Source organism: Halichoerus grypus, chromosome 4 (genome assembly GCF_964656455.1).
Source record: "Halichoerus grypus chromosome 4, mHalGry1.hap1.1, whole genome shotgun sequence".
In the NCBI taxonomy this organism is placed as follows: Eukaryota; Metazoa; Chordata; class Mammalia; order Carnivora; family Phocidae; genus Halichoerus; species Halichoerus grypus.
This window is the reverse complement of record NC_135715.1, coordinates 75,676,524-75,698,522: the sequence shown is the minus strand read 5'-3', so window position 1 is coordinate 75,698,522 and position 21,999 is coordinate 75,676,524. Positions and strand designations below refer to the sequence as shown.

The window sequence follows — 21,999 nt, the reverse complement described above, 5'->3', positions numbered from 1 at the left end:
GACGCCAGCGCTTCCGGGTCGGGGCTCGAGGCCCTCAGGACGTGAGCACGTCGGCGTCCAGAGGGCAAAAGCGTCGCCCCGCCGCTTCACGGCAGACGCTGCGGTCTTGCGCCCCCGTGTGCCTGGAGTAAGGACCCGCCGAGGTTTAATTCGTCCCTCCCGCGTGACTCGAGCGGGACGGACAGTCTCGCTGCAGGGTGAGTTCTTCCAGGAGGAGCAGTGAACGCTCAGTGAACGGCGCCTGAGTGCCTTCCCCGACGTGACAGGGCTGGTGACACTCGTCGACTCTATCGGACTCCACTCTAAACGATGGCTGAAATTAAATAGACGGTGTGGCTGCACCGTATGGTTGTGTGGAACCGACTCCACTACCTATCAGTGAATCTTCCTTTATTTTGACTTGTAAATTTTGTTATAATAATCTACAATATAAATTTGTAGAGGGAGGGTTTCGCAACCTTCACTCGACCATAGGGGAATGAGAAGATTTGGGGGCAGGAGGCGGAGAGGGAATTGTGATTTGGGGCTTAGGATGGCCAGTGTGGAAAAGGGCCGGGGGCTCTGGACAGCCTTAGCCTCCCCTAAGTGAATGGAAATTACGCCACAGTTGGAGCCAGGGCCACGTTCTTGTCCAGGGTGGGAGGCTTAACCTTGCTCAACTTCAGCATCCTCGTCTGCAGAAGGAATCGTGCGAGGTGCCTGCCTCCTCTACCTTCCTGAAGTGCATGCAGATTAAGTGAAAGGGTTTAGTTAATAGTAAGGTGTTTTTCTTTTGAGAGACTTCTGTAGGTGGAGAGGGGAAAAAATCAGTAGTTGGGAGAAGGGACTGAGGGGAAGTGAGGCCGCCGAAGCAACCCTCACATTTGCCTGGCCGTCTCACTCCACGCACCTGCCCTTCTTGGGCTCTCGCTTTCAGGGTTGAGCGGGTTGCTGCGGAATGGCGAATCCACATGGGATGGGCCCCTTGAGAATTGACCCTCCTGCAGACGTGAAGCCAGGTGTGTGGGTATGAGAAGAACCGCCCCCTCCCCCCACCCAGGAAAGTAAACAAGGGAGGGCTGGCTGCTGCAGCCTCCAGCCAGCTCCTCAAAATACTGCTCTCCACCTCAGTTTTTGTTTGTTTTGTTTTTTTAAAGTGGGCTCCACACCCACGGTGGAGCCCAGTGCAGGTCCAAACTCACAACCCTGAGATCGAGACCTGAGCTGAGATCGAGACCTGAGCTGAGATCAAGAGTTCAATGCGTCACCCGCTGAGCCACCCAGGCACGCTTCTCTGCCTAGGTTTTATGCAGGAACTAGATACCAAGTGATTCTGTGAAATCAGTGTCTGAGTGCAGAGGGCATTGATGGCTGTGGTCTTCTGACCACAGGAGGTTGATTCCTTTGCCTTGGGTGTCAGAGGTGCAACTTGTGCAGTGGACCAAGAACCCAAGTGAACCTTTTTGTTCCCGGGCAATCCACAGTCACGTTTTCTTAAACTGCTTTATTTGAAGTCATTCCAGACCTTTATCTCACCTGAATGTTTGGGCTTAGGGTAAAGCTGTGTTCATTTTAACATTGTTGGGTTTGAGCAGTCCTCAGAACCTCCTGGAAAGTTCCAGAGAGCCAAAAGTTAAGGCCAGGAGTGGCACATGCTTCCTATAGATAGCTTCTAACCCCCCTCCCTCTCTCCACAACCCCCCAAAAAAGTTTCCAATGGAGTTTGTTTTCAGTTTAGCCTGGCAGAGAGGAAAAGCCCAATTGATTGTGTGGTAAGTTATGATTTCATTTTCTACTGATTTTTTAAATGAAATATTTTAAATGATTTAAAATCCCTGAGTCCCTACCTCCATGGTGATTAATATCTATCACATTATTGGTAACTGGTTGGTTCTTAGGGCAGCCACACCACATGACAGACCTAATGCCTGTGTAGCAGACCCTTACAAAGATGTCAGATGTGTCGTGTAAAAAAGAAAATTCATCAATATATTTGACAAAAATCCTTACATATTTTTTTCTGAGAGCCTTCCTTTAGCCCAGAATGGTTGTCATACAAGGATACCTAACCATTGTAATGCAACATTTAAGCCTAAAATTGTCCTCAGGGGATAATGATTTGTCCTAAATTAACAAGGTATCCGGTGTCTCAGAGAGCCTGGCATGGTTAGACTTTCAAAAACTGCAGTCCAGATTCATCGACAACCAATGAAAAACCATCCCAAATGGCAGATTAGACACACCCAATCCCTGCCAGTCAACTTCATCTTTTTGAAATCCTTAAAATATGTTTTACATCTCATCTTCTATATTTGGCCTAAAAAAAAAAAAATTTTTATAAAAGCTGGTATCCTCTGTACAATGGTAAATGTGTTTTTTCTTCACGTCTGTCTCAACCTATAAAGTTGTGTTCCTAAATAGAAAGGAGTGAGCACAGGTATTCTTCGTATTCAGTCCATAACAAAACCAGGCTTTACACTGGGGAGAAATAGCTTAGATTATTACAATTCCAAAAAGCCACAGAAGCCAAAGAATAAGGACACTCTGGCTCAATAAATAAAGTGATCAGTCATGCTACAGCTGAGCATAAGTAGGGCAGCAAGGCAGATGCAGGGACTGGGCTGCAAAATTGAAGGAGACACTCACTGTCAGGGTCACGCACAGGCTGTGTCAGCACCTGAAGGGGGGCGCCTCCTTCAGTGTTGCACCCTGGGTGCCTCACTTGCTTCCCCCTAGTCCTGGCTCTGTTCTAGAAGAAACAAGTTAAGGAAGGCCAGTAAAATACCTATAAACAAATTATTTCTGTATCTTTCCAACATTTTCCACAACCATCAAGTAATTTTTCAATATTTCATTTACAGCAGTGCTGTAATGTTCATAATGTTAATTTACAAAAGTCTCATTTTTCCGAGGGAATGAAGATATCATCACAACTGTGTAGACTTGGTTGGAGTATGGATAGAATGGCTTGAAGTCCCAATTTCTAGAGGCACATCCTGTCAGACAAACTGGCCCAGGCTGTGATTTGGAAAATAGTGTAGCTTGAATATGCAGTGAGCTTGCAGCCTTTTGCTTCTTTATTAGTTGCTCTTAATTAATAGAAAAGTATATTGAGTTAACTTAGGCATATGTAATCCTTCCAGAATTTTAGAGGCTTGGGACCACATGAAATTATTCCATTCCAGCACTGCTGTACAGTAGGAGACAGGAGCACAGAAAAGCTGAGTAATGTACCCATTTCACATTCCTTTGTCATGGCTGGAACAACCACCCATACACCTCAACTCTTAGTCTTGGGCTTTTTTCTCTACAATCATGCTGCCCCTCTCCTTGGGCCATTGACTACTTAATATTCATTTGGACAAAAGCAGTAGTAACAATGACAATAACAACAAAAACCCTGCATCAGACTGGCTCATGCAATACAATAGTCCAGAGGTATCTCTGCCTTCAGGGACAGCTGGGTGCAGGGGTCTAAACAATGTCCTGGATTATCTCCAGCCCTGTTTGATTTTGTTTGGGGGCTCTACAGATTAGCTAAATGTATGCCAGCTGAAGTTCTAGCTTCACCTGAAGAAGATCTTGCCTTCTTTTTTTCCCCAATAGGCCTTCCAAAGTTGCAGATTACATCTCATTGGCTCTGATTGATAAGGCGCCATTTTGGAAATAGTCACTGTGGCCAGAAGAAGGTGCTGTTCTTATTAGCCAGGCCTGAATCTCACATCCATCGCAGAGTGTAGAGTATACACCGTTTGAAAGACTTGTCTGAAAGTGCACACCAGGATGCTTTTACCAGACGAGAGGGAAGTGGATGGGACGCGTCCAACCAAGAAATATCTGCGGTGGCCTAAAAGGCAAGTTTCTTTTCACCCCACTTTCTTAGTAAATTCATCTCCATCCTCCACTTTCCTCTGTAACTGTTTGGTGTCTCTGTCCAGTAACCTCTTCCTTTTGCATAGCTCATTTAAAAATTTTATAAGGTAAATAGTGAAAAACATCTAATGGAATTCACCTTGCGAAAGGGTTTTGGTCTCCTTTGAGACCTGTGATCCCTTTTTTTTTCCTTCCTTTTTCTCCCTTTTGGAATGGGACTGTCTATCCTGTGCCTTTCCCACCATTGTATTTTGGAAGCAAATAATGTGTCTGGTTTTGCAGTTTCACAGAGGGAGAGGGATTTCGCCCCAGGATGTGTCACACAATAGATCTTACTTATAACTGACATAAAGGATTTAGATGATGAGATTGGGGACTTTGAGCTGGTGATTTTTAGATGAGATTCTTAGAGTTAACATTGATGCTGACATTGTTAAGACTGTGGGGGATGTGGGTTGGGGAGAGTGTATTTGGCACTGGGGAAGATCGTGAATTTGGGGGGACCAGAGCAGTCTATTACAGGTTGAACGGTGTCTCCCAAACAGATACATCCAAGTCCTAACCTTTGGTTTCTATGATTGTGACTATTTGGACTCAGGGTCTTTGCAGATGTAATCAGGTTAAAATGAGGTCATAGTAGATTAGGGTGGTCCCTATTCCAAATGACTGGTGTCCTTATCAGAAGAGGGATGCTTGCACACAGGCAGACATGGAGGGAAGACTGCCATGTGCAGATCGGGGTAGAGCTGGATGCTTCCACAAGCCGGGGAATGCCTGGGTCCACCAAAAGCTGGAAGCAGCAAGGTAGAACCCTCCTCAGAGGCTTCTGAGGGAGACTGGTGCTGCTGACACCTTGATTTTAGACTTCTAGCCTCCAGCCCTGTGAGATAATCACTTTCTCTTGTTTTAAATTCCCCAGTTTGTGGTACTTTTTTATGGCAGTCCCAGGAACCGAGCACAGATTCAAGAACTATTTGTTGAGCTGAATGGTGATTAAAACCTAGGTTACAAAATAAGCAAAGTATTCCGCAGCTTTCTGGGATGTCTCGTCATCACCTGCTTACAACTTTTATTAGCTACTAAATGGAATGAACATTGGAACACTTCCCTCTTCTTTCTCCCAGTGTCCTCAGAAATTCAGATGAGGGATAAGTCCTGACACGCCTCCTTCAAGCACTAAAATGACATCAGAACACGGGTCCCGCAAGAAACATACATGCAAAGCACTCTTCAGATGAGGGGAATAATGAAAAATCGTAAATAAATTATAATAAACAATGCAAGCATTAAGATTTCATTTATTTATTTATATGATTTTTATTTTAGTTTTTAAAAGTAATCTCTGCACCCAATGTGGGGTTCCAACTCATGGCCCCAAAATCGAGAGTTGCATGCTCTACCAATTGACCCAGCCAGGCGCCCCCATATTTTATTTTTAAGTAATCTCTACACCCAACATGGGGCTCGAACTCACGACCCTGAGATCAAGAGTCACATGCTCCACCGACTGAGCCAGCCAGGCGCCCCAGTGCAAGCATTTTTCAACTTACTGTTGGAAACAACAATATAAGTCACATAAAATCAGCTTTGGGAATAACTGTCGTATTGTGGCCCCTGTAGGATTATTACAATAATGAGAGTGATTCATAGAGCAGAATCATCTGAGAACATGTTCAGCAAGCCAGCTCCGAGGGGTGGGGAGGCAGGTCCCTACACACCTCCCCATCACTGGCTGCTGAACAGAAGGAAGCCTGTGAAAGTCGTGTCATCGTCCTCATCTGCGAACAAGCCGTTAAACCTCTCCCCTCCTGTGGCCTGCATCCACACCTCGTCCCCCAGCTTCAGCGGCAGCACCATGCCACCCGACGCCTGGTCCTCAGAGCTCATGTAACCGTCCTTGGTGTTCAGTATTTTCACCCCATTTTTGACCAAAGATACCTGAACATTCCTGGAGAAAACCGTGATGTGGTAGGTGAAGTAATAGACCCCGGTAATGTGGCAAATGAACTTCCCCGTGGCTATGTCGTAATGATTGAACTCATTATACAGGATCTTATCAAATTTAATGGGCACATCTGAAGTAGGAAACTTGCTCAGTACCGTGAGCCCCACCGTGAAAGCACTCTTGGGCAAGACTGGAGTCTCGCCAATTTTCCCTTTCTCGCCTCGGTCCCCTTTCCAGCCTCTCATTCCCCGGACTCCTGGATCTCCCTGGGGTCCCAAGGGCCCAACATCTCCCTTGGGTCCAGGCTTCCCAATGGGGCCCACGGGGCCAGGTAGACCCATTGGGCCTGAAGGCCCAGTGCTGCCCTTGAGCCCTTCTGGACCGGTGGGCCCCACACTGCCTTTATCCCCCTTTTGCCCTTGAGGGCCAGTCTCTCCCCTGAGGCCCTTCTCTCCCATGGGACCAACAAATCCCTTTGGCCCATGTTTCCCTGGGGGTCCTTGTGAGCCTTGATCGCCTTTGACGCCTTTGGCTTCAACTTTTCCATCTGCTCCTAGGTGGAAAAAGAGAGAATAAAGGAAAAGATGATTTGTGAAACATCAACTTCTAAAACTAACTTTGGCTTTTCCATTGGTGAGCATACATATGAAATAAAGCAGTGCCCAGTATCAGCAGATGCTCGGGGTCTGAACATTAATTTACTCCTAAATTGAGTGCACAGCGTACACATACACACGCATGTGCGTGCACACACACACACGTGTGTGGCTGCAAAACACCTTCTGACTCCTGTCTACTGTGTTAGTGTTGGGGTTCACATTAGAAATTACAGCTCTTTACCATCACAGCCTAGTCTTTGACCACTAAGCAATGCCAATCCTTGAGAACACATCTTTGGAAGAGGGAAGAATGTCCAAAGGCAGATGAACTCAGGCTGCTTTCATTTAACTGACAGCTCAGCCCTAGTTCTGTGACATCCCCTACAAAGCTCCTCACAGGAGTGAGCACAGAATAAAGTCTTCCTAAAGTGTGGCAGTCACTGCTCTCTGCTGCCCACTCTATCGACTGTATCACGCTGGTCCTCACTGCGCACACGTTCTCGGTGCTTCCCTGTCTCCTCCTCCCCGACTGGATAGCAGTGGTTATGAGCACAGAGTCTGGAGTTAAATGCCAGGATTCAATCCTGCCTCCTCTATGGAGGCACAATGCAATGTTAGGCAAGCTGATGAGCCACCTACACCTCTGTTCCCTCATCTGTAAAATTGGGATAATGATACTACCTCATGTATAGGCTGTTGTATTGAGTCAGTACGTGAAAAGCACTTAGAACACCCTAGCACAAAGTGAGCATTATTTGTGTTTGCTCTTGTGACTATTCTCTCTCCCCATCAGTCGCAACTACCGGAGCCCTCCTTACCCCTCAGGGCCCAATTCCAGTGCCACCTTCTCCATGCAGTCTTGCCAGAAGCCCTGAGTCAGAATTTAATGTCACTCCTCAATCTTCATCCACTAACCCAGGCTTCAGGGAACCATGGCCCATGAGCCAAATCCAGCCTCCCACCTGTTTGTATGGCCCACAAGCTAAGAATGGTTTGCATTTTTAAATGGTCACAAATAATATTCGACAATACATGAAAATTATATAAGATTCAGATTTCAGTTTTCATAGAGTTTCACTAGAACACAGCCCCGCTTACTTATGTAGCATCCTTGGCTGCTTTTCACGACAGTTGTGTCCGAGACCACATGGCCTGAGAAGCTGAAATTACTTACAGTCTTTCCCTTTACAGAAAAAGAATCACAAGCTCCTGGAGAGCAAGAGCCGTGTTGCCCTATTGTTAGATCGTCCTCAGAGCCTAGCAAAGGACTTGTCCTTGGTGAGCACCAAATGGTTATTAAGTCATCGGTGGCTCAGAATTAGAGCATGGTAGAATGGAACACAATTTCTGACCTCGCTCTCCTTTCTGTCCATTCATTCCATCCTTCCCTGGACCACCAGGATATCCTGGTTCTCCTAGGTGGAAGAGAAGAAAACAGACAAGAGTTAAAATTCCAATTCCACATTTCCTAGACATTGGTCTCAATCGGGGGTGTAGACCAGAGAGTCCTGGGTGTGTGCCCGGCCCTGACACACACACTGCCCCTCACAGAAGGCAGACATGAGTGAGCGCCAGGGGTGCGGAGTTGTGTACAAGAAGTGAATTATGAAATGAACTGGGTGGACCTCCCAAGCATCCAGCTCTGGGAAGGCAGAACAGGAAAGGAATATGTGCACAGATGATCACAATTACATCTTTCTCTTGTGAGGGCAACTCGGGTGGTGACTGATCATTGGAGGTACTGGGTGGCCTTCTCGCTTCTCCTTTTCTGTCACTCTTGCATAGAGTGGAATGGAAGGTTCACTAGCCTCCTATAAAAACACAGATGATTATGGTTACCTGGCAATATTTGGGATGGAAGGGAGGATTCTGGAAGGATCCAGCACTTTAGAGTGGTAGTAAATGTCACTGATCAAGTTGGCATGGCAGACGCCATTGGGAACATCAGGCGAGTGAGGTTTTGCCTACCACACATCAGTTTTGAACTCAGAGCAGGCAGCCCTGAGCTCCGACTTCCCATGTTATAAGTCAACATCTCTAGAGTCAAAGGCAGTTCTTGCTGTAAGGAAGGAGAGTGGAAGCAAAAGATGAAGGAGTCATGAAGTCAGAGTTGTATCCTGTGCATGTACACACACATATGCACACACGTGTGCACCCACATCCACACATACATGCACACTGTGGTCCCAGTAGGAGGCTAAGAGAATGGATTTCATTGACATTGAGGTTTTGCCATTAACTTGGACTGGGCTTTTTACTACCCAGAAATAAGACTGGTCTAATGCCAAAAAGTGGCATGGACTCCCTGGAGATGTTACCCCTTGGAGACCCCCAGAGTAGATTTGCAGGGCAATGGTTGGAGAGATGGTTGGTGACCGTCTCCTTCATCCAGCCCACCGAACAAATCCCTTGGATCACCAAATGCCACAAACAGGGAAACACCTAGAAACACCTAGACTTTCCTTCATCTATACAGCGGATTCCCATAAGTAATTTGTTCTAATACTCATTTCTCCAGATTAACAAAGACTTTTTAAAAATCCATATGCCAACAGCATTTGCTGGCAAAGCACTAATTTTAGTCCATCTTGAAGTTGCTTTCTGTGTATTATTTCAACCACTGTTAATATAGCCAGAGGAATGTCTAATCTTCTGATACAATTATAAAATATCAAGAAGGCTTCTAAATGTTCATTATTAAGTTTAGTGAAGTTTTCATACTATAACGTATAGCTGAGGAAAAATGACAGTCGTTTGTGGTCATATTCCACAAAGAGTCCTGAAATGTCTAATTGGGGGTGCTTCTATTAATAACTGACATCTCACAGTACAGTTTACAGTGAGGATGAGGTTCATCTTAATGAATGTAAATGTAAATTCATATGTCCAAACTCCTAAAATTTCTAGGTTTTTGTCAGACTTCTTGTCAGATCGGATTAGTTCATCATTGATTTTTCCTACTCACGTACGGTTGAAGAGTTCACACTAAGAAGACAGATGATAGCTCTCCTATTTTCATGGGATTCTTTAATGTTTGCATTATCAAGTCAACCTTCAATCTTCAGTTTCTCTGCAGAAGTATTTCAGGCACCCATCTGTTTGTGATAGTTTGATAGGACAATTTGAAAATCCCTTGGGCTGGGCCGTAACCACAATACGCCACAGTACACTGATGGACAGAGAGTGTGTGAGGGCACAGGACATATTTCAGGCCTCAAATGACACGGGTCCATCTGCAAAGGGACCAAGTGAAGCCACCCAAGCCAATTCACATATTAAATATTTTTAAAGCTCAATTTTTTTCTTCATCTAAATTTATCTTTTAAAATGTCAGTAGTAGGGGCGCCTGGGTACCTCAGTTGGTTAAGTGTCCAACTCTTGATTTTGGCTCAGGTCATGATCTCAGGGTCCTGGGATTGAGCCCCATGTTGGGCTCTGTGCTCAGCAGGGGGTCTGCTTGAGATTCTCTCTCCCTCTCCTTCTACCCCTCCCCCACTGACTCATTTTCTCTAAGTAAATAAATCTTTAAAAAAAAATAAATAAAATGTCAGTAGTAGTTTTGATGTTTTCTCTCTGCACTGAGATAGATCAATCTGCTTATGTCTCAGGTATGTGACCCTATGGTCAGACCCAGGCTCAAGAACCCCATTCAAGAACCAAGCCTATCAGTTCGTGTTATGGAAACCACTCACATATCCTGGCTTTTGCAAATCTCCTTCCTAGAGGCTGGATCCTGTCCTCAAATTCCCAAACCCTGGGGCAGGCATACACACCTGAGTACCGCTGTGTGGCTTCAGTTACCATCTACTTCTTTTGTTTTCTCTGTCACTCCGTGTCACCTGCCTCACTGCGTGACAAGGCATTAACTCTCCCCTGCACTGCAGCCGGGTGCTCTCTGCTAAATATTTAGCAGTCAGATTTCTCTATAGGCCCCGTGTGCCAAAGACTCACCATCCCTGCCATCTGAGGCAGAAACATCTATAACATCATATACTCCTGAAGACGGCCTGCAGTATCAGAGGTGATGGCTAACAGTTGTCCCCTCAAGATGAGGACGTCCGTGGAGGGGGTGCCCTGTTGGTCTGCTCCTGCACTGTCGCCCAGAATCTGACCTGGAGCAGGATCTCGGCCACTGCTTTCTGGGCAAGGGCTGCACGAATGAAGGAGGGGGGAGTGGGCAGGTGATGGCTATGCTCGTGATGAATGAACGAATGATCTCAGAGGAACAGAGGGGTAAACACAAGGGCAGCTGAAGGCCACCAGGTGCTGAGTACCTGCCTCGCCCTTGTCGCCCTTTGCGCCATCTCGTCCATCTCTCCCAGGCAAACCATTGTGACCAGGATTCCCAGGGATGCCAGGGTGCCCTTGCCTGCACATGTCCTGTGAGTTCACATTTCCCGTGCAGATTCCAGTGACAAGCAGGAGCAACCAGATCCTCATGGTTCAGATGATGGAGCTGAACTGCAAGAGGGAAACACAGACCAAAAGGAGAAGCCTTTGTTGCTGGGGCCACAGGCACACCCTCTCTTCCTTGCTGTGGGACCCGGACCCAGCCTGGGTCAGCCTTGGACAGAATGGTCAGGGCAGATAAGGGCAGGACCTGGTAGCAGACAAGCTGCTTGCAGTCAGAGGGCCATTGTTCAGGGACGCCTGGGTGGCTCAGTTGGTTAAGCGTCGGCCTTCAGCTTGGGTCATGATCCTGGGGTCTTGGGATCGAGCCCCGCATTGGGCTCCCTGCTCAGCGGGAAGCCTGCTTCTCCCTCTGCCTCTCCCCCATTTGTGCTCTCTCTCTAATAAATAAAATCTTTAAAAAAAAAAAAAAAAGGAAGAAGAAGCAGAAGGCCATTGTTCTTGGAAGGAACACATGTGACCGGGACTGCTTTTAATGGTGAGTGGTCAAGGAGAAAGCCAAGTTCCAGGTCAGATACTTCCATTTATCACTCTACTTTGGGTAAACCACTTTTCAGAGCCAGAGAAGAGATTAATACCTGTCTCCCAGGACTGCTGTAAAAACCAAATTTGATCACAATGTGCATGAAAGCATGTTTTCACTAGGAAAGCAAACTCCGGCAGCTACTTGTACACCCGTGTTCATAGCAGCCTTATTCACAGTAGCCCGAAGTTGCAAACAACCCATGTGTCCACGGACACATGACTGGTTGTACAGAACGTGATATACACAGTGGACTGTTACTCAGCCTTAAAAAGGAAGGAAATTCTGACACATCCTACACCAGGGATGAACCTTAAGGACTTTATGCTAAGTGAAATCAGCCAGACACAATAGGACCAGTATGGTATGATTCCACTCGTATGAGGCCCCCAGAGTGGTCACATTCACAGAAACAGAAAGTAGAATGGTGGAGGCAGCGTCCAGGGGAGGGGGACTGGGAGCTCATGTTCAAAGGGGACGGTTTCAGTTTGGGAAGATGAAAAAGTTCTGGAAGTGGATGGTGGGGACAGTTGAACAATGTGAACATCCTTAATGCCACTGAAGTGGACACTTAAAAATGGCTAAAGTGGTAAATTTTATGTCACGTCTGTTTTACCACAATAAAAAAAAAATAAAATGGAATGAAAAAGTAAAACGTTCCAAGCAGTCCTACTATGATCAGATGTGTTCTTTGAGTTAAGGTTTTGTTTCTCTGGGAGACCGCTGCAAAGGGCACGCGCACACACACCGCAGGGCACCCCGTTTGTGAAGCATGCTTGCACGTCCTCTCGCAAGTTCCTGATTTGCTTTCCAACCCTGTCAGGAGCGAAGGCAGTGCTGCGTGGTGAAGTTTGCAATGAGATCTGAAGGAGCAGAGCAGCTAATCAGACCAAGTGTTCTAGACAAAGGGAACACTCAGGCAAGACCCTAGGCTAGTGTGCACACAGGATTCAGGGACCCTCCCAACGACATCAAATCTCCCTAGGGAGGGGCACAGCATCCCTCTCTTTCATGGCACCATAGTATGGGGTTGCATCTGTTCATGTCATTGTAGGGCTAAAAATCTGGCTCTCCATCTGACTGTGTTTTCCTTCTATTGTATTCCAGTTCTCAGTATTAAGCCTGGAACCGTGTGTTAAATAAATATGTGTCAAATGAAATGAATGTGTGGTAGCAGGTATCTTAGGACATAGAAAAATAATAACACGAGGCTAGAGCAACAGGTCAGAACTCAGACTCTCATACAGTGCTGAAGGCAACGGACGTCTGCCCAGCACTTCAGAAAGCTAAAGAGAAAACACATCTTAAACCCAGTGATCTCATCCCAAAAATTCTTCTTAATAATCCAAAATCTGTGTGCCAACGATATTAACCACAGCATTATTTGTAATAGTGAAAAAGGGCATACCACATAACATGTAACAGTAAGTGGTTCATAAGTAGAATATCATGTAACCACTGTAATAATTATGTAGTTCATGTAGAAATATGTAAAAGATCTACGTTGTGTTGAATTTTCAAAAAGTAGACTAAAATGCATGTACGGGATGCCTGGGTGGCTCAGTTGGTTAAGCATCTGCCTTCAGCTCAGGTCATGATCCCAGGATCCTGGGATCCAGTCCCGCATCAGACTCCTTGCTTAGTGAAGAGCCTGCTTCTCCCCTGCTTGTGCTCTCTCTCTGACAAATAAAAAATCTTAAAAAAAAAAAAAAAATGCAGACCTATCCACAGAGACCTGGCAGGCCAGAAAAGACTGGCATGATATATCCAGAGCACTAAACGAGAAAAATATGCAGCCAAGAATACTATATCCAGCTAGGCTGTCATTGAAAATAGAAGGAGGGATAAAAAGCTTCCAGGACAAACAAAAATTAAAGGAATTTGCAAACACGAAACCAGCCCTACAAGAAATATTGAAAGGGGTCCTCTAAGCAAAGAGAGAGCCTAAAAACAACATAGACCAGAGAGGAACACAGCAATATACAGTAACAGTCACCTTACAGGCAATACAATTGCACTAAATTCCTATCTTTCAATAGTTACCCTGAATGTAAATGGGCTAAATGCCCCAATCAAAAGACACAGGCTATCAGATTGGATTAAAAAACAAGACCCATCGATATGCTGTCTGCAAGAGACTCATTTTAGACCCAAAGACACCCCCAGATTGAAAGTGAGGGGGTGGAAAACCATTTACCATGCTAATGAACGTCAAAAGAAAGCTAGGGTGGCAATCCTTATATCAGACAAATTAGATTTTAAGCCAAAGACTATAATAAGAGATGAGGAAGGACACTATATCCTACTTAAAGGGTCTATCTAACAAGAAGATCTAACAATTGTAAATATCTATGCCCCTAACATGGGAGCAGCCAATTATATAAGGCAATTAATAACAAAAGCAAAGAAACACATTGACAACAATACAATAATAGTGGGGGACTTTAACAGCCCCCTCACTGAAATGGACAGATCATCTAAGCAAAAGATCAACAAGGAAATAAAGACTTTAAATGACACACTGGACCAAATGGACTTCACAGACATATTCAGAACGTTCCATCCGAAAGCAACGGAATACACATTCTTCTCTAGTGCCCATGGAACATTCTCCAGAATAGATCACACCCTAGGTCACAAATCAGGTCTCATCTGGTACCAAATGATTGGGATCATTCCTTGCCTATTTTCAGACCACAATGCTTTGAAACTAGAACTCAATCACAAGAGGAAAGTTGGAAAGAACTCAAATACATGGAGGCTAAAGAGCATCCTACTAAAGAATGAATGGGTCAACCAGGAAATTAAAGAAGAATTAAAAAAATTCATGGAAACCAGTGAGAATGAAAACACAACTGTTCAAAATCTTTGGGATGCAGCAAAGGCAGTCCTAAGAGGAAAGTATATAGCAATACAAGCCTTTCTCAAGAAACAAGAAAGGTCTCAAATACACAACCTAACCCTACACCTAAAGGAGCTAGAGAAAAAAACAGCAAATAAAGCCTAAACCCAGCAGGAGAAGAGAAATAATAAAGATCAGAGCACAAATTAATGAAATAGAAACCAAAAGAACAGTAGAACAAATCAACGAAACTAGGAGCTGGTTCTTTGAAAAAATTAACAAGATTGATAAACCCCTGGCCAGACTTATCAAAAAGAAAAGAGAAATGACCCAAATCAACAAAATCATGAATGAAAGAGGAGAAATCACAACCAACACCAAAGAAATACAAACAATTATAAGAACATATTATGAGCAACTCTATGCCAGCAAATTAGATAACCTGGAAGAAATGGATGCATTCCTAGAGATGTATCAACTACCAAAACTGAACCAGGAAGAAATAGAAAACCTGAACAGACCTATAACCACTAAGGAAATTGAAGCAGTCATCAAAAATCTCCCAACAAACAAAAGCCCAGGGCCAGATGCCTTCCCAGGGCAATTCTACCAAACATTTAAAGAAGACTTAATACCTATTCTTCTGAAACTGTTCCAAAAAATAGAAATGGAAGGAAAACTTCCAAACTCATTTTATGAGGCCACCATTACCTTGATCCCCAAACCAGACAAAGACCCCATCCAAAAGGAGAATTACAGACCAATATCCTTGATGAACATGGATGCAAAAATTCTCACCAAAATACTGGCCAATAGGATCCAACAGAACATTAAAAGGACTATTCACCATGACCAAGTGGGATTTATCCCTGGGCTGCAAGGTTGGTTCAACATCCTCAAATCAATCAATGTGATACAATACATTAACAAAAGAAAGAACAAGAATCATATGATCCTCTCAATAGATGCAGAAAAAGCATTTGACAAAGTACAGCATCCTTTCTTGATCAAAACTCTTCAGAGTATAGGGATAGAGGGTACATACCTCAATATCGTAAAAGCCATCTATGAAAAACCTACAGCGAATATCATTCTCAATGGGGAAAAACTGAGAGCTTTCCCCCTAAGGTCAGGAATGAGGCAGGGATGCCCACTATCACCACTGCTATTCAACATAGTATTAGAAGTCCTAACCTCAGCAATCAGACAACAAAAAGAAATCAAAGGCATCCAAATCGGCAAAGAAGAAGTCAAACTCTCACTCTTTGCAGATGATATGATACTTTATGTGGAAATCCCAAAAGACTCCACCAAAAAACTGCTAGAACTCATACAGGAATTCAGTCAAGTGGCAGGATATAAAACCAATGCACAGAAATCAGTGGCATTCCTATACACCAACAACAAGACAGAAGAAAGAGAAATTAAGGAGTTGATCCCATTTACAATTGCACCCAAAACCATAAGATACCTAGGAATAAATCTAACCAAAGAGGCAAAGGATCTGTACTCAGAAAACTATAAAATACTCATGAAAGAAATTGAGGAAGACACAAAGAAATGGAAAAATGTTCCATGCTCATGGATTGGAAGAACAAATATTGTGAGGATGTCAATGCTACCTAGAGCAATCTACACATTCGATGCAATCCCCATCAAAATACCACCCACTTTTTTCAGAGAAATGGAACAAATAATCCTAAAACTTGTATGGAACCAGAAAAGACCCCGAATAACCAGAGGAATGTTGAAAAAGAAAAGAAAAGCTGGTGGCATCACAATTCCGGACTTCAAGCTCTATTACAAAGCTGTCATCATCAAGACAGTATGGTACTGGCACAAAAACAGACACATAGATCAATGGAACAGAATAGAGAGCCCAGAAATGGACCATCAACTCTATGGTCAACTAATCTTTGACAAAGCAGGAAAGAATGTCCAATGGAAAAAAGACAGTCTCTTCAACAAATGGTGTAGGGAAAATTGGACAGCCACATGCAGAAGAATGAAACTGGACCATTTCCTTACACCACACACAAAAATAGACTCCAAATGGTTGAAAGACCTAAATGTGAGACAGGAGTCCATCAACATCCTAAAGGAGAACACAGGCAGCAACCTCTTCGACCTCAGCCACAGCAACTTCTTCCTAGAAACATCACCAAAGGCAAGGGAAGCAAGGGCAAAAATGAACTATTGGGACTTCATCAAGATAAAAAGCTTCTGCACAGCAAAAGAAACAGTCAACAAAACCAAAAGACAACCGACAGAATGGGAGAAGATATTTGCAAATGACATATCAGATAAAGGGCTAGTATCCAAAATCTATAAAGAACTTATCAAACTCAACACCCAAAGAACAAATGATCCAATCAAGAAATGGGCAGAAGACATGAACAGACATTTTTCCAAAGAAGACATACAAATGGCCAAAAGACACATGAAAAAGTGCTCAATATCACTCAGCATCAGGGAAATCCAAATCAAAACCTCAATGAGATACCACCTCACACCAGTCAGAATGGCTAAAATTAACAAGTCAGGAAATGACAGATGTTGGCGGGGATGCGGAGCAAGGGGAACCCTCCTACACTGTTGGTGGGAATGCAAGCTGGTGCAACCACTCTGGAAAACAGTATGGAGGTTCCACAAAAAGCTGAAAATAGAGCTACCATAGGATCCAGCAATTGCACTACTGGGTATTTACCCAAAGATACAAATGTAGGGATCCGAAGGGGTATGTGCACCCCGATGTTCATAGCAGCAATGTCCACAATAGCCAAACCGTGGAAAGAGCCAAGGTGTCCATCAACAGATGAATGGATAAAGAAGATGTGGTATATATATATACAATGGAATATTATGCAGCCATCAAAAGGAATGAGATCTTGCCATTTGCAATGACGTGGATAGAACTGGAGGGTGTTATGCTGAGCGAAATAAGTCAATCAGAGAAAGACAGGTATCATATGACCTCACTGATATAAGGAATTCTTAATCTCAGAAAACAAACTGAGGGTTGCTGGAGTGGGGGGTGGGGTGGGAGGGATGGGGTGGCTGGGTGATAGACACTGGGGAGGGTATGTGCTATGGTGAGCGCTGTGAATTGTGCAAGACTCTTGAATCACAGATCTGTACCTCCGAAACAAATAATGCAATATATGTTAAGGAAAAAAAAAAGATAGCAGGAGGGGAAGAATGAAGGGGGGAATCGGAGGGGGAGATGAACCATGAGAGACGATGGACTCTGTAAAACAAACTGAGGGTTCTAGAGGGGAGGGGGGTGGGAGGATGGGTTAGCCTGGTGATGGGTATTAAAGAGGGCACGTTCTGCATGGAGCACTGGGTGTTACATGCAAACAATGAATCATGGAACACTACATCTAAAACTAACGATCTAATGTATAGTGATTAACATAACAATAAATTTTTTTTTTAAAATGCCATGCACATGATGAGGGTACCTATGTAATTATGTATTAGTAGTGACAAAAACTAGAAGCAAGTATAGCCAAGTGAACATAGTTGCTTTAGAATTGTGGGGTTATGGGAGTTTTTCCTTTTTAAAAAATGTTTTTTTGCCGTGTCTATTAAAATATTTCTAGATCTATATTTTTAAAACCGGCTAGACTTGTCATCCAAAGGACTATATCGCCATCTTATGGAAGCTTCTAAATATCACAGGGTCCACTTTGATGCAAATAAAGTAATTTTGAAAAAGGAAATACAGCTGTTTCCCTTTGAAGTCACAAACTTACGCCATTTCAGGAAATTGAGTTGTTTTTTTAGAGCCAAATTCCATAAATAATCTACATCATCCTCTTCTGTTTAACTCAGAAGTGACTGGTAGTAGTCGAATGTAAATGGCCCAGACCAACCTCTGTTAAGGGGTCTAATTTTTCCTTTTTAATTTTTAAAAAACGTGTGTTACAATTATTCCAATAATACAAAGATCACAAGATCATAAAGGTGTCAAATTAAGATAAACTCCGTTTTGTCCTCCAGCTAGAGAAGAACTAAGATAAAAGCAAGCATTCAGGGGCGCCTGGGTGGCTCAGTCGTTAAGCGTCTGCCTTCGGCTCAGGTCATGATCCCAGAGTCCTGGGATCAAGTCCTACATTGGGCTCCCTGCTCAGCGGGAAGCCTGCTTCTCCCTTTCCCACCCCACTGCTTGTGTTGTCTCTCTCTGTCAAATAAATAAATAAAATCTTAAAAAAAAAAAAGCAAGCATTCATCCTTCCGTAATTTCTTTTTTTTTTTTTTTTTTTTAAGATTTTTTTATTTATTTATTTGAGAGAGAATGAGAGACAGAGAGCACGAGAGGGAAGAGGGTCAGAGGGAGAAGCAGACCCCCTGCTGAGCAGGGAGCCCGATGTGGGACTCGATCCCGGGACTCCAGGATCACGACCTGAGCTGAAGGCAGTCGCTTAACCAACTGAGCCACCCAGGGCCCATCCTTCCGTAATTTCTTTCTCTAGTTTTGTGTACTTGCTTCTTTCGCATGCCGAGCTCGTAGGCAACCTTCAACAAATGATTTTGAATAACTGAATAGGCTTTGCTCCCAAATAAGTAGTGAAATAAGTGATGGCACTGTCTCTGTAAGAAAACTGAGATGAGGGACCTGAGGGCTTGCACAAGGAACGCATATAGTAAACATTATATTAATATGTTACTTATAAAAATAAAAAGTTAAACTTGTTGTCTCAGATGCTAAGCCCACGTCTTGACTAACGCAAGGCTCCTGCTGTCAAAGTGTGAGCACTCACCCAAAGTGAGGGAGGTTTGTGGCCATGTGCATCACCCAATCGTCAGAGTAGCCGAGCATTCCCTCGATATACAGCCCTTCAGGCAACAGATTAAAAAACTGAAAATAGTCACTGCCTCAGACAGATCCATATAAGCCTGCGAATCATAGAGAATAGAGGCAATCCTTCTGTTGAACGTCAAGTTCATGGGGCGAAGGACCCTGGCATTCTGCTGTGATCTCATAAACCTGACCTGCTGACACAGTTCAGGGCAGAGGCACACAGACTGCAAAGGGCTTTGGAGTTAGACCCCCCACCCCCTCAATAGTTCCTTACTTAGTTCCTGATTTCCAGGTTGTTTCTCCTATGCTGGACCTAGATTTCTCCCTCACCCCTGAATTTCTTGATAAAATGTTAGTTTACTGGAAGACCTGCCAGAGGCCAGCTGAGCAATCTGTAGTGGGTGTCCAGCCTCTGAGCCTCCGCGTCTGTGCAGCAAATCCAAGGGCTGAAACAAGCCCTAACGTCCCTCCCACATTCGACAGTTTAAGGATCTAAACATCACAAGATGTTTCCTCGTCAAATATTTTCTTCCACATGCCCTACGCATTGTACACTTCATGTATTTCTTCTTCAGCATACGTGGAGGGGCTTGTTTTTAAGCTACGCCTTGTAAATTAGTATTTACATAAATATATAAAAACGTACACACCGAAATTTGTGCCAAATAATCTACCAGCTTCTCTAGAAAGCTCTCTCGAAAAGTCTGCTATTCTTACAAGGTTTTCTACAGCGCCTTCCCTCCTCCCAGGCAGTGTGCAGTGTTCCGGCAGAAGACCTTCAAAATCTGCTTTTATGTCCTGTCCACTCTCTTCCTCAAGAATGAATTTTGAACCCAAAACTCTGTAGGATCTGCCTATTTTTGCAAACAGTTAAGCAGGATCATCACACACCAAAAATGTAAGAGCTGTCTTTGGACTCTGATGCCTTAAACCGAATTTAAAGAAATTGTTTCCTACTGCACTTACCTGACCCCCAGGGCTGCAGGCTGCACCCAGGTGCTGCACAAACCAGGAATCAAGGGCTAACTAAATAAAATCATGCCTTCCTGCCATACAATTCCCTAGTGGGTTTAGCTGCAAAACAGCAGGAAGGGGAGGGAACAGAGTAAGGCACAAGATGTCTTGGAAGAACTTCAAAAATTGCAGCCACACTTGCTTGAGTCAGGTAGCATCTTCTGCTGGTGCCGGTTCAGAAAACTTAGCTCCTTTCCCCCGTCCTTTTTAATAAAGGGAGAGAAAGCATGGTACACTTTCGAGTAGTCTGGAAGAAGGAATCCACACAGCAGGTGTCTTTCCGGAAAGTGATGTTTATGCCTTTGCTTCAGCAGCTTCCCTGCTGACCTTGGGCCAATTACGGGCCAACAGGACAAAACCGAAGATGAACAGATTATTTGAATTCCCGGACCATTGGAATGGACATCATTTAACTAGATCTCTCAAACTTCTGTGTAGACCCTTTGATTTTAGACACTTGTGTACATTAGAATTTCATGCTCGTCTCTACACACACACACACACATCGGCCATTGAGAGAAGCATGGTGTGATGATTTTTTTGATGCCATGTAATCATTAATTTTTAATTTTTCCTGATCAGAGTCTATGAACATGGATCTCAAACTTAAAAATAGCATCAGGAGAACAAATGTACTCAACGCTGTGTTGAGAACCAACTCAGAGAACCTAGTCGGATTGCAGAGGCCACACAGAGAACGGGGTATGAAGGGTGTAGGGCAAGTCCCCCTGAACAGAGGCAACACCCTCTCTACTCGCCATGCCTCAAAGTCCTCATCTGGACCACAGGCAAAGCAGTCCCAACGTCCCAGGGAAGTGGCAGGATTTAATTCGGTGACCTGAGTCAAGGCGGTCTCTCTCCCACCATCCCATGGCAGGCGCACCTCTTGATCCCTGCAGGCACCCAGACACCTTCAGTCCTTTCTCAGAGGGAGGGAGCAGCAGGCTTTGCCCTGCTGACAATTCCTTTCTGCTTTTGCTGTCCCTGCCCTGCCCCATGTCCTCCTCATCTCCAGGCCTCTCCCTGTTTTCTTCCTCTACTGGTCACCCTCTGGGGGTGTTCCAAGGTCAATCTGCTGTCTGCTCTCTGCTTCCTTTCCACCTGCCTCTCCCGCACTCACCTCTCTCTGGAGCTGCACACAGCATTGCACCCACGGGTGGGACCAGACGGTCACATGGGTCCCGCCATCCCAGCTGTTCTTTTCTGAATCCATCAATGGCGTCAGCACCCAGCCATCAACCCCGCCGTCACCCCAAGGCAGAACTTGAGAGCCGCATCTCCTCCCAACGGCTGTGTGACGGGCCATGGCTGGCAGCCTTCACAGCTAACCTCCCCTCCTTTCCCACTGTCTCTTTGCTGGACATGGTCTCCCAAGTCATCTCCTGCCTCTGGTTTTAGAGCCACCCTTTCCTCTGCCACTGGCCTGAGCTCCAGAGCAAATTTGGGCACAGCTTTCCTTGCCTTCAATTCTTTGCCTACAAAATGAAGTCCCAGCACTTCATCCTGATTGGCAGGCCCTTCGGGATCCAGCTTCCACCACTGTGGCTTCTCATACACCTCGTAGCGTGTTGATTCAAGCAACACACGCAGGGGCCCTGCCGTGCTGGGTTAGCCCTCCAGGATGCCTCCTGGGCCACCTTCCTGCCCTGACACCAGATGAGAGGACTCAGCTCCTCGAAGGCCATAGGCCGTAACTTGAACACACCCCTAGTGTTGCATAATCCACGCTGAATTTTCATCACACCTTTCTGTGCCTGCCTCCTTCTCTGACCACGTGCTCCTTTGGAGGATTACCCATTTCAGCTTGCCTCCTGAATGCACAGGGCAGGTGGCTGTCATGCGAGGCCCTCTCCCCCTCAGCTCTTCTAGAAAGTTTCACTACCCTCTTTTCACCCCTTCCTCCATAGGGCACCAGCTTGGTCCCTGGAAGCCACCCTGGAGAGGCAGGCTTTCAGGTTCCCAGTGCTTCCCCTCCCCATCCCCACCCCTAAGCCAACCCTCTCTCCC

At 44.9% G+C, this 21,999-nt stretch overlaps 1 protein-coding gene and 1 long non-coding RNA gene across 2 annotated transcripts; one reads left to right on the top strand and one right to left on the bottom strand.

The window, feature by feature from the left end:
• The first annotated feature begins 2 nt into the window (after positions 1-2).
• Positions 3-5,139, top strand: LOC144381593 (uncharacterized). The gene is made up of 3 exons (XR_013447042.1): positions 3-197; positions 3,586-3,833; positions 4,977-5,139. It is a non-coding gene; the product is annotated as an uncharacterized LOC144381593 (long non-coding RNA).
• On the bottom strand, positions 5,139-20,007 carry C1QTNF9 (C1q and TNF related 9). The gene is made up of 4 exons (XM_036117271.2): positions 19,945-20,007; positions 10,671-10,857; positions 7,749-7,811; positions 5,139-6,350 (listed from the first exon to the last, which is right to left on the bottom strand). Exons 2-4 carry the CDS (start codon positions 10,834-10,836, stop codon positions 5,578-5,580), a joined length of 1,002 nt encoding a protein of 333 aa, XP_035973164.1. The 5' UTR covers positions 10,837-10,857; positions 19,945-20,007; the 3' UTR covers positions 5,139-5,577.
• Positions 20,008-21,999: the final 1,992 nt, after the last annotated feature.

Coding starts and splice junctions, on each gene's coding strand:
- C1QTNF9 (XM_036117271.2), bottom strand. CDS start 10,836: ATGAGGATCTGGTTGCTCCTGCTTGTCACTGGAATCTGCACGGGAAAT. Junction 7,812..10,670: donor GGGCGACAAGGGCGAGGCAG/GTACTCAGCACC, acceptor TCTTCCACCTAG/GAGAACCAGGATATCCTGGT. Junction 6,351..7,748: donor TGGACAGAAAGGAGAGCGAG/GTCAGAAATTGT, acceptor TTTTCCACCTAG/GAGCAGATGGAAAAGTTGAA.